The following is a 12,939-nucleotide window of genomic DNA, read 5'->3' on the forward strand; positions in this document are numbered from 1 at the left end:
CTGTTCATATTGGTAAATATGATGGAATTTGCATATCAACTTGAAAACCTTTTCTCTGTACAAAATGAAAGCACCTTCATTTATTTACAGCGCTAATGCTAGCAATTCAAACATGCTAGCAAGCTAAGCTAACCCTGTAGCAGACTTTTCATGTGAGCGGCACATCTTAGTTTGGGTTATCGGGGGAAAAGATTTATATTCCACGTTGTTAGAACAGATTTTAAATAGCTATTTCAATAATATACTGCGTTACAAACCATTTATTTTCAACACCGGATAACCGATCAGTTAAACAAATCAATCCTGATAATTAGTTAGAGTTGAACTAATAAAATTTAAAAAGTACACTTTAAAATGTTGTCGAAAAACTAACTTCTTCGTGTTTCAGCTGTTTACACATTTTCCATTCAAGCAGACGTAATAAATTGCACTCTGCTAACCCCCAACACACACACACACACACACACACACGCACACACACAAAACCTGGCTACATGCACGTCAGCCACGCACAAAAAAAAGAACAACAGCTCAGATAAAATTTGTCAGTAGTTTATTAATGGGTCCAACTGTACATGATGCAGTGAGAGAGGGACACCAGACGATGAGTGACATGGAGGATCACGACAATGCCAGTGCTTTTGGCAGCACCTGGAACACACCGACTATCAGCTGGACTGGAAATGATGATGATGGGCCCTGCATGATGAAACTGTTCAGGCCTTGTTCCACACAGGCACCATACACTCTGTTTGTGTGTGTGTGTGTGATTAAAAATGATAAACTGGATGAAAAAAAAAAACACACAAAGAAATGACTTACATTTCCACAAACGTAAACGGGGTGCTCTCTAGCTTTACGCTGGAAATATGGACTTTGCTATTTTTTTATTTATTTTTTTACAACAATTTTTCAAATTCTTTGCTTATCCTCACCCAGTTTGAAGCTAAATGAAACAGGACGGACTGGCCAGATAGAAAAAGAGTATTTGTTTGTTGTTGTAATTCCATGTCTACACTGATGTCACTGTTACCCATACCTTTTGTGCAATATCTCTCCTTGCATAGTAAATAAAAGTTAAATGTTCTGGTTGTTGACATGCTCCTATCTTTTGTAGCGTATTTTTCTTGCTGATTTTCTGGGGGGGGACTCCCATATAGAATTATAAGCCCACTACAGTGATTGCATGCATGCAGCTTTATCAGTAGAGCCAAACTTGATTCCTACTCAGGGGTTTATGAGCGCAAAACAGGCTAATGCCAGTAAGGTGGGTGCTGATGAGGACCTGGCTGGACAGGCAAAGGCCCGCGTGGACAGACTTCATGTCCTCACCAGTAGGAGTGGGGAGGCACCACTGGCTGCAGACAGAGGGGGAGGGAAAGTGCTCTGTGTGCAACAACATCCATCTGTTCAGGTGATTGATTCTTTGGCTTTTGAGTCACCATTAGCGATGCTTCATTTGGGGGGGGGGGGGGGGGGGGGGGGGGTCTTTCCATACTTGATCGCAGTCTGGATCCCTCTAGATCTAACATGGTGCTCATCTGTCTGGCCCAAAATCATACAAGCCTTTCTTCGGTTTTTGTTCAGTAATGTCTGCTGTAAAACATGCTAAGATAGAAAACGAAAGCAGTTGAGGTCACTGTGAAATAAGCAGTTGATTAGAAACCTTGTCGGTGTACAGTTTTGTCTGTGTGTGTGTGTGTGTGTTTATTCGTTACTCGCAGCCTTTTGGTCTGCATTGTCCTCACATGCAGCACCTAAAACAGGAAGTTGAGTTTAAACTGGTTTTCCAGTGTGTTTGGTTTTTAACGAGGCTTTCTCCTGCAATAAATAAGTCCTTTTTTTGTCTTTGTATGTTTGTTTTTTTTTATGCGCTATATTCATAGCTTTGTTAGCCATGCCGAGCCCTAAAGAGCGGGCTTTTCATGCCAAGGAAGGCCAGCAAGCAGCACACCTTGTGTGTAACATCATGCAAGGTGAGAGGATGGTGTGGATTCCACCTGAACGCCTGTGCACTGGCACTAAAAGGAGGAGCTGGGAGGGAAAGGGAGTTACATGTGGAGTTGAAAAGGCTGCGTTTTTTTTTTTGTTTTTTTTTTTAATGTCACTACAATGGGATTTGTTAAAATGTCCACTATGTCTTTTTCAAGTAAATCTAATGCCAAAAAAGTCAGCAGCAGTAAGTGCAGTCCAGCTGTCAAGGTAGCCAACTAAGGAAGCCTCGGAGGAGTCCGTCTGCGACTGTCGCCGCTCCTCGAGTTAAATGGCCTGGGCGTTGGGGTCGTACCGCCGCTTCTTCACATTTCTTATGTGGAGATAAGAAAACAGCAGTTAGTGTCGTCAACAAACGTTTCTGCAACACATTGAGTGCAACGTGGACAGGCAACCGCACTCGTCTCTGCAGCTTACAGTGCTGCATTCAAACATTCGGAAAGGGCGATATCAAAGAGGGATGACTTAAAAGGCTCTCAACGAGCACGGTTACAGTATGAGGCGAGGAAGAAGCTTGTCCATGTTGGCCAGGTCAGCCTCGACTGCAAACAGACAGAAGTATTCATAGTCACAAACCTCCAAGTCTCAATTTATGGAGTTGTAAGGGCAATAGATTAATAGATTAGCCTAAGTGTATTCCTACCTTTTCAAGTTATTCCTGTCTCCAGGTTAAAAAATGTTTTACAAAAGAAAAATGAAGTGCGGCATACATTCATCACTCTGATCTCTCTAAATACTACCCAGTGCAACCAGCTGCCCTCAGACGTCACTGTTTTGGTAAATATAGTACACCTGTACTGTAATTCACTGCAAGGTATCCTGTAGAGTTACTGCAATTTTTCTGAGCTGTATGAAAACAAAATTTCGTTCTGTATGCACTCTGTGCATACAAAATGACAATAAAGAAAGTCTAAGTCTAAGACCTGTGCGGGATTTAATCTCTGACTGAGCCACAGATCGGGCCTTTAGGGAAGTGTGGCAAAAAGAAGCATGAGTTGTGCAATTTGAAGTTTGCTGGGCCTGGAGGAGGAACGGGACACATGGAAGAAGGTGCTCTCGTCTGATTAGACCAAATTTTTTATGTCTTAGGTCCACATGTTGGGAATTGTTGGGAGTTTGTTGGAAAATGGGTGGAATTAGAAAGAGAGTAATCCTGGAAGAATACCTGTTAGAGGTTTGACTGCCCCAAAACAAAGAGAATCTGTTACGAAACGTACAAATTTATGTTTATTGGCGTGACGTGGCCCGACTGAGCTTGAACTATTTTGCAAAGAGCAATAGGCATATATTTAAGCCATCAGCTGTCCAAAGTTGGCGGATATGAATATATATATATATATATGTGTTTCTTTTTCTCTATGTAATGGTATAAATTTGTATTTTAAATGCACCACTGATGATTTAAAACCCTAAATGCAGAACAATCATCTCGGCTTTCAAATGAAGCCATGAAAATAAGTCACGCTGGCTTCTGAATATGAACAACCTCTGTTTTGCCATTTTTTGCAGACAAGCACTGACCGGCGTGTGCGTGCAACATCAGTTTCCACGGTGAAGTGTAGGAGAATCATTTACCAGCTAAGATGGGAAAGACATCGTTCCACTCAAAACAAAACCATCTAGGAGGAAAGGAGCTAACATAAAATATGCTCTATGGAGGAGGGAGAGAGGAGACAACCACAAGAACGACGACGACGACAGCAGCGGCAGCAGCAACAATAACTACTACCAAAAAACAACAACAATGGGACGACACTGAGCACGACAACAGGAGTGATGCATAACCTCCCCGTACTGTGGCTTGCTGTGGGGCTTCTATCATCCTGTCATGCACCTTTTCCAATAGTAAGCCAGCTCAGAGTGGCACTATTGCTGTGCGTGGTTCATGCAGTGCAGTGCGCCGTGTCTGTACCAGGTCTGTGAAGCAGGCAGCAATGGCAGCCGGTGTGGTCGGGTCCGAGCCTGGCCATCCAGGTGGGTGTGGCCAGCCATGCCACAAAGGCTGCAGGCGACAAAAAGGTCCTGGCTTCTCTCTGTGTGCGTTTCTCTGTGTCTGTGCTGTCACTCTCACCCCTCCGTTTAAAAGGCTCAGCCTCAAAACGGTAACGGATCGGGAGAAAAATCATGGAGGTGATGAGAGGACGACAAAGTTGGGACCAGATCGCTGTTGCTGTTTGGCTCAGCCTTTGTGCAATGAGCTGACCTCCTCCAAATTAACAAGTCAACATGCAGAAAAAAGTGTTTGGATTTTTTTTAAATCTTTTTTTCCCCCCCTTGTCTGTTGCTCTGTTATGCTGATAACCATGATGCTTTGCTATTTGGCATGCTTTCGTGGCTGCAGGATTAGATTTCTAATTTAGTTCTTCGATCTGGTTAGAATAAAGTTTGTAACACCCCTGCTGCTCGAGACAGCAGGTTAATCAGCCTCAGACTGGAGCTTAAAACAAATTTTCTCGCCACATCTCTGGACTTCAGAGAGAAATAAAACCCTTAGTCGGAAAATTTGAGTTACCGTTTCCCCTCACTGAACATGCACGTCAAGCACTGAGATCTGCGCGTCCAATCAGTTTGAGGTTCTGCTACAAATGCACAAACCTCCCTGAGCTGTTTGCCATAAACTCAAGATTTCGATGCATCGTACACAACATAAACTGTCCTTCGGGTAAAGCACACACTCTTTGCAAGTGCATCTTGGCGTAGCATGCTTTTTGCTTTTGGAACCATTTTCTGTAGCAGGAGCTCAAACCCTGGTGTCTAGAAGCAGCAGGGATGCTAGAGTTATAGCAGGAGAGGCATGCGGCGTGTTGCTTACTTAAAGCCCCATCCAGTCCCCCCCAGCACTATGGCAGCCACAAGGATGGCTCCGGCGATGGAGCCTATTATTAGATTGGTGGCACTAGGACCTGTGAAGGGTTATGGGGAAAAAGACAGTGTCTATACTCACTTTCTGGATCTGTAACATGTAACTACACAATAACGATTTCACATGGCATTAAAAAAAAAAACACACCAAGAGTGAAAATACAGGAAAATGATTGAATCTGAGGATGTATTTTGCATGCTTTTCAACCCCATTTTGTGTGTAACGTGGTTTAGATGTAAAGGCGCATCTCAATATATTAAAATATAATCGAAGATTTATTTTATTTCGGCAATTCAGTAAAAAAAAAAAAAAAAAACTTTACCGTTACACAGTGAAGTGTTTTAAGTGTTCATTGCTGGTCATTTGTGTGAATATGGTTTTCAATTCATCAAAACCAAAAATCCAGTTTCAGAAAATGTCAATATGACATGATGCCAATATAAGAGATATTTTAATACAGAAATGTTATTTTCTGGCTGTGTTGTGCGCTACATGGTCAAGAGGAAGACTGCTGAATTGGCGATTGTCTTGCAGAGTCAATTGCACCCTCAACAATGAGGGTAAGCCACAAACAATGACTGTCAAAGAAGCTGGGTGTCCACAGAGTGTTGTCTCTAAACATAAAGACGGAAAGTTTGGTGGAAGGACGACATGTGGAAGAGAAATGTGTGGAAACAAGTGATTACCACAGCCCTAAAAGGATTGTTAACTTAACGCCTTCAATAGTTTGATGAAATTCACGGATTACGGCTTTGGTCAAGCATAAAAAAGAAGGGTTGAGAGGAAGGAAAACATACGATGAAAAAACAGTGCACAAGAAACAGGAATAACTGCTTAAGATCATTGTAAAGCCAAGTCGGTGAAGATGGAGACGGTATCATAAGAGCCGCCACACACAGACGTATCAAGGGTACGGGGCACAATGGTTGCATGTCCCTCTGGACCAGAGATGAAGGAAGCATCTTACCAGGCTGGAGAAGAAACAACTGAGCATCAGTCCAAAGTTTTTATTAAGTGGTTCGAAAGATACATTTTGTATTTCATTTGGAGATCAAGGAGTCCTGAGTCTGGAGGAAAAGTGGAGAGGCACAGAATCCAAGTGTCTTGCGGTCCAGTGTGACGTTTCCAGATTTAGTTATAATTTAAAGAGCCACGTCATCTTCTGGTGTCGGTCCACTTTGTGCGCATCAAGAGCAAAAGTAAGTACAGCCATCTAGCAAGAAATTCTTAAAGCAACCCATGCTTAAGCTGACAGGTTTTGTGGAGGTGCTGATTTCATTTTCCAGCAGGACTTGGAACCTGTCAAAAGTACTAATCCCTGATTTAATGACAGTGGTACCTGTGTGATGAATACACAGAACTTGCCTGACCTAAACCCCACAGATCTAAACCCCATGGGGCATTTTAAAGAGGAGGATGATGGACAGCAAACACAGCAATGCAGATGAGCTGTAGAACGCTATTAAAGTAACCGTAGCTTCCTTAACACCTGAGCAGATCTGCAGGGTGAACTTGCTACGCTGCACTACTTCGTGTAAAAGGAGCCCCCCGCCAGCTATTGAGGGGCTTTTACTTTACTTTACAGAACATGCACATACTTTTCAGTAGGCCAACATTTCTGTAAAAATAAGTTTTTAAATTGGCTCATGTAATAGTCCGGGTTTTTGAGAAAATTAATTTGGGGTTTTTATTGGCGTCTGTCAAGATCTGCAACTCATTCCTGTGTTTTTACCTTTCCATGTTTCTTTTGTACTTCCACGTGTTGGCTTATTTATCCTTCTGACCATTTTAAACGTTCATTATCCCCTGTGTCCCCTGTTGTTATCTTTGCTTGACTCCGCCTGCCTCCTGCGTGTGGTTGGGTCCTTCCCTACCCACAGATCAAGACCACCTAACCACATAACAGAAATAAAATCTGGAAGGACGTATCTCTGTGTGCAGGCAATAGCATAAATGAGATGCACCTTTTGATCGGAACTACCTCAATAATTCAAACTTTCGATTATATTTTAATTTGAGATGCACACCAGTAATCAAGGCAACATCCTGGAAATGTTTACATTTATTTGCCATTGGAGGTAATAATTATCTTTGGTTTGTTAAGGTTGTGAAGAAGACTTGACCCTGGGTATCCATCACTGAAAGAAGACTGACAGCTGATATGTTAAAGTATATGTGACCTGCAGTATGAGCAGTACAAAATGTTTTTTTTTTCTTGTTTTTTTTTATGGGGTCCCAGTCACCACACAGCCTCCACTAACTGGACAATTTAATCTAAATGCCCCACATGCCCCAGAAAGGAGAGGATCACAGGAGCAACCACATAACAACTGAGAGTAAAAGAGAGAGGTTGGATGAGAAGAGTAGGGGGAGGGGTGGGGGGAATGAAGAGAGAGGCTCGTCATAATGGGGAACAACAGGAGAAGAGGAGGAGTGTAAGGGGAATCCATCGATCAATCACACAACACTGAAAACAATCAATCACATGACAACTAATATGGTCATCACCAACACACGAGGAAAACACAAAGCCACCGGGACGCACACGCGGGCTCAGGCCGGCTCACGAGACCGCCCGCACACTGAGGCACCACTATGAGGAGGAAGAGCTGTGAAAGGGTTAAAGGTGCTTACTCTATTCCCCACCCTGTGCCTCCAAAAATCACCCCCAGGGCCAGAATGGTCCCTGCTACTGCCCCTATCAGCCTGTTAGTGGCCACGCTCACTGTGCAGAGGGAAAAGGAGCATTATTACCACCCTGTCAGACACAAAAACGCAACCTTCTGCTGCAGAGTCCCATCCTTCACATTATGGACACAGTAGCCGGTAGGAGGCTGAAATCTGAGTTGGGATTTCTGTTCAGAATCAAAGCAAACAACTCCAACTCTACATTACCATTTGGGCTAGATTTAGCGTTTACACAGGAAGTTTTTGTTTTACAACCCCGCTACGTCTGTGATCCCTTTGAATCACCTCACATCAGAATGAAATCACAAGGTTTGCACATAATGCCTATCGTTTGAAAAGTATAAGGTCCATCCAAACTAGGTAAATACAGCTGAAACCAGGTGTTTTCATGCACTGCATAAAAGGTTACATGAGCTTTTTGTTTTTTTCTCACTGTCTGACATTAAATGAAACTTAATTGTTCCTGTCAGGTCAGGTTAGGGTTAATAAAAAATATTTTCTGAATGCCAGAATGAAGAGAAATGGAGTTTTAAAATAAATGTCTACTTTCTTTTTCTCAAGTTCAAAAATGTACATACAATGAGATTACTTAGTATTTAGTAGAATTTCAGTTTACATTTTATGACAATGTCAATTATTTCGACTAGCCTTCCATAAATTGCTCAATGGTGTTTCCATCAGGGCTTTGTGATGGACTTCAAAGCATCCACTTTGCATTTAATTTGCCGGGATAATTTGTGTGATTGGGGTCTTGTTCACGAATGAGGGGAAGATGGAGCGGGAGATCGACAGGTGGATTGGTGCAGCGTCTGCTGTGAAGCGGGCGCTGTACCGATCCGTTGTGGTGAAGAGAGAGCTGAGCCAAAAGGCGAAGCTCTCGATTTACCGGTCGATCTACGTTCCTACCCTCATCTATGGTCACGAGCTTTGGGTCGTGACCGAAAGAACGAGATCCCGGATACAAGCGGCCGAAATGAGTTTTCTCCGTAGTGTGTCTGGGCTCTCCCTTAGAGATAGGGTGAGGAGCTCAGTCATCCGGGGAGGACTCAGAGTAGAGCCGCTGCTCCTCCACGTCGAGAGGAGCCAGTTGAGGTGCCTCGGGCATCTGGTCAGGTTGCCTCCTGGACGCCTCCCTGGTGAGGTGTTCCGGGCACGTCCCACCGGGAGGAGGCCCAGGGGAAGACCCAGGACACGCTGGAGGGACTATGTCTCCCTGCTGGCCTGGGAACGCCTTGGGATTCCCCCGGAGGAGCTGGCCCAAGTGGCTGGAGAGAGGGACGTCTGGGCCTCCCTACTAAAGCTGCTACCCCCGCGACCCGACCCCGGATAAGCGGAGGAAGACGATGGATAGATGGAATTTGTGTGATTGCCCTTTAAGAAGATCCATTTATGTCCCAGCTTTATCTGCCTGGCTAATTGTTTCCACAAGATGTTATTTCCTCACCATACCATCTATTTTGGAGTGTGCTACTCCCTCCTGCTGCAAAGCACCCACACAGCATGATGCTGCCGCCCCCGTGCTTCGAAGTTTGCACAGTGATCAGGTTCGCAGGCTTCCCCCTTTTTCTTCCAAAGGTGACAATTGTCATTGTGGCCAAAGACTTCATTTTAAGTTAAATCAAACCTCAGGACCTGCAATCTAATTTTTTTTTTACGTTGCTTTTAGAGATACGGCTTCTTTCTTGCTGAATGGCATTTCAGCTCATATTGGTACAAGACTTTTTTAGAAATGATCTCCTATATCTTAGATTCAGTTTTCATCTTTACAAGGTCTTTTGCTTTTTTATGCCATTTTGCACAAAACATGTTCAGCTCTTGGACACAGGATCTGTTTTCTTCCTGAACAGTAGGATGGCTGGACGTACATCATGTTTACACTTGTAGATCATTGATTAGAAATAAACGCGGCCTCTTCAAGCATCTGCAAATTGTCCCCAGGGATGAACCTGACTCTTTAGGGTCCATTATTCTCTGCCTGATATCATGCCTTTTCTTTCTTTAGATTTTTCCCACAAGGATAGAGTGTGTCTGAGGTGGTGCCTTGAAATGCAACCAAATTTAACTAGAAGCTTACAAAACCATGATAAAATGTTTAAACACGTAGTAATTTTGGGTTTGTAAACTTCTGTATTTGATGAAAGTACTAAAGCATAAAAAAATGTCTTCTCTATATTATTCTGGCATTTAGCAAATATAAATAATGTTGGTAATTTTATACAAGGCATGCAAATATCTGGTTTCATCTGAAAATCATTGCTGGTGAACTTGTCCATAATATTTATTTTTTAATTTGTTTAGGTAGCAGAGGCTGACAGAGGTAGAAACCGACCCTTGGGTTCTTCGTCTGGAGTGATGTCGGGCTCTTTGGGTGGGTCAGGCATGCTGCAGTCTGTCCCCGCCCACGTGGCGTCACATGTGCATGTGGCTTCATTGTTGCACACCTGTACGGTCCAGACAAGAATAAATGAAGCAATGAAGGGAAAAACCAGGATGAAAAAAAAATGCTTATACATCAGGTCTATTCTGGGAAACATTTTCCTTAGGGACTGTTCCCAGCAGACATTCTTTTTCTACAATGTCATCAAAGAAAGAAAGAAAGAAAGAAAGAAAGAAAGAAAGAAAGAAAGAAAGAAAGAAAGAAAGAAAGAAAGAAAATACTTTTCATGTATACCTTTCAGGTTGTTTTACATACAACGTGCATACCTTATATTCTGTAGAAATCCCTTTTTAAAGGTACATAGTTATTTGACATTTTTTAAATTTATATGTCAGTAGCTCACTCTGGTTGCATACAAAGGTTTTGTGAAAGATTATCACTTCCCGCTGGCGTATTAGTTATTATTTTGGTGTTTTATGCTTTGTTTTTGTTCAATTTGCTAGTAAATAAAGCACTTTGTGTAAGTGCTTTATTTACCTGCAAGTGACGCGAAGGGACAGTTGTTGGAGTTGAAAAAGCCGAACTTTTGTATGTTGTCGGGCGCTGCAACAACCAATCAGGAACTAGATGCGGCTGTGACGTGGGGTGAAGGACTGCAGACGAAGCAGTTTTCATTCAACGTGAAAGAAAAACTGATAATGGCAGTCTGCGGTCGGCCTGAGTGGTATGACTCAACCAATTATTACCACGAGACAAGTCCAGAAATGAGCAAGCCTGGAGAAAAGTGAGTAAGGAGGCTGGAGTGGCAGTTAAGTGAAAGCATCACTAGATAGCGCCATCGTACTGCTGTTTTCTGGCTTGTCGCCCGCTGTGTAATTACAGTTGCCTGCTGTGCGAACAGCTGTACCGCAAAGCATTATTAAGTACTCATTTATTAGTCGCAATCTGGCTTTCTGATAGTTCTGTGATACTGCCGGTAGATGGCCCCACATGTGTTTATATCTGCTCATCACGCTCGTTGATGGGTTTCTATTTAGCCTCAAAAAGGACTATCAAAACACTATCAGGATGGGCGCTTGGTGAATATATAACCTTATTTTATCATGATCAAACATTTTTTGGTCTTTTTTATAAGCATATAACATGGCTATATAGCTTTAACAAACTTACTAAATGTATTTTAATTGAGACAGAAATGTAAAAACAAAGATGCGACAGATATCATAAGCAGCACTTCTCACAGTTTTTTATTGTTGTTGTTTAAATTTCTAAAGTTGGTATTTAAATTGCTAACAACTAATATTAAATAACATAGAGTACAGTCGTCAAAACCAAATGGTATGTACTGTAAGGGGGACTGTGAATTTATGCAGATATAATTAGTTTGGTCTTTTAAGTTTTTTAATAATGTAAATGTAGTTTTTCTTCAGGATGCATCAGCACATCCTGTGAACCACGTTCTGTAATAATACTAGGTGGATTTCTGTCTTTTGAATTGTCATTTATCAATTATCTTCTGTTTGGTGACATTTGCATTTTACGGTTTTGTGTTGAATTTGTTGAAACCATTGTAGTTTTAAATTTTATTGCTTTAATTTATCTTTTGTGTCATATTACTTCCAGATCGGCTTGCTCGAGCAAATTGAAATTTTCATGATTTTTCAAGGTTTTATAAAGTTATGGTTTTAAAACCTACATTGATATTTTCTGTCATGGGAATTCTCATGGTTTATGTTCTCCTACTAAGAAGCCAGAGAAAGAGCTGGAGTGTCCAGAGTATACAGCAGCTGTATTAAGTAGACCTGTTGCTGCATGCAGATTATCAGCTGGCTGAATAAATTCTACCACGCCTGGTTTCATACCACAAAGGACCAACTGGAAACATTTCAGGTTATAAATAAATGATTTATTTAAAATAACTGCCGTCTTCTCAGTTTTCTGACGAGCTCTATGCTCATTCCTAAGCGGTTCGAGAGAAAAATAAGGACAATTTTGTTTTAAAACTTTGTTTAAACACATATCAAGAAACTGTAGACATTTTTACTCAAAATGACCACAAGAATCTCACATCAGCCTATGCCTATTCTCAATTTAGTAAAGTCAATCCAGGTTTTAAGATGCTGGATATGTCTCTCTAACTCATTTCTAAATTTTAGGTGGATTAACAGTAAATTCCCGCTAAGCTGTATCCTGTGGTGAGATTTTAGTGGTTTTGGAGACTTCTTTCAGCATCATGCAGCCTGCTCTAGAGGTACATTTTGCATTGATGGACAGCTCTGGGTGTGTTGGCAGTTGCTTTGAATCTCTTCCACTTGTAGACCTTTTTCCGAAGAGTGGAGGGAGGCCTTTTTAAACTCCTCACCAGGATCATAAGCTGATAATATCTTGTTTTTGAAGGCCTCAGACAGTCTTTCAGTCGTTTTTACGGGAGCTCCCAGGGAGGCGGAGTCACGACTGAAATCCTCGGACATCATGGAGCTGCAAAACTCAACACAGCAGCTTGCCTTATCCTCTGCAGGCTGCATTGGGAAGACGTGTGTGATTGTCTTGAGCTTGCTGGTGAAGCAAAAAGACTGCATCTTTGAAGAAACCCCGGATCTACAGCAAAGAACCATCTTCTGGTTGTGTATCGAAAATAAGACTGAACCTGGCTGTTTGGGCTCCTGAAGGAAAGAATCTAAAAGAATTACAGATCCCCCTAGAAGAGACACTGTCTCTCTAATTATGTCGACAAAGTGGTTTTTCCTACTGCCTGAAAAAGGCGGCGTTGGAACCGCAGCCCTGCACGCTGCCGCCACGTCTTCTATGTTGATCGGACCTGCTGAACTCACTGGCCAATTCGGGTTTGCTCCACTGTTCATCTTACATGGTAAGAGGTGGTGTCTGAGCACAGAAAATTGGTTTAGGATAAAACAGTATAAATCCTAATTTGTTTTGTAAAGTTGTTGACTAATAAAGGGTCGCTTAACTCTTGCAACAAAAGCTTATTCCATTTATCTGCGTCTTCCCTTCATCTCAT

General features: G+C 42.2%; 1 protein-coding gene across 5 annotated transcripts in view; it reads right to left on the bottom strand.

Annotated features, from left to right (window-relative positions):
- Positions 1-536: 536 nt before the first annotated feature.
- Positions 537-12,939, bottom strand: part of LOC105932016 (disintegrin and metalloproteinase domain-containing protein 23) — a 38,422-nt gene continuing 26,019 nt past the window's right edge. Inside the window, exons 24-27 of one of the 5 annotated variants that reach the window (XM_036139339.1) lie at positions 9,873-9,984; positions 4,805-4,895; positions 3,905-4,085; positions 537-2,305 (exon numbers count right to left, since the gene is read on the bottom strand). In XM_036139339.1, the coding sequence (XP_035995232.1) occupies positions 2,198-2,305; positions 3,905-4,085; positions 4,805-4,895; positions 9,873-9,984 (492 nt within the window). In that variant the 3' untranslated portion in view covers positions 537-2,197. Of the gene's footprint in view, positions 2,306-3,904; positions 4,086-4,804; positions 4,896-7,489; positions 7,581-9,872; positions 9,985-12,939 lie in introns of those variants that run through there. The other 4 variants (XM_036139341.1, XM_036139340.1, XM_036139342.1 and 1 more) reach the window with 4 other exon arrangements.

This window comes from Fundulus heteroclitus, chromosome 7 (assembly GCF_011125445.2).
Source record: "Fundulus heteroclitus isolate FHET01 chromosome 7, MU-UCD_Fhet_4.1, whole genome shotgun sequence".
NCBI classification, from domain to species: domain Eukaryota; kingdom Metazoa; phylum Chordata; class Actinopteri; order Cyprinodontiformes; family Fundulidae; genus Fundulus; species Fundulus heteroclitus.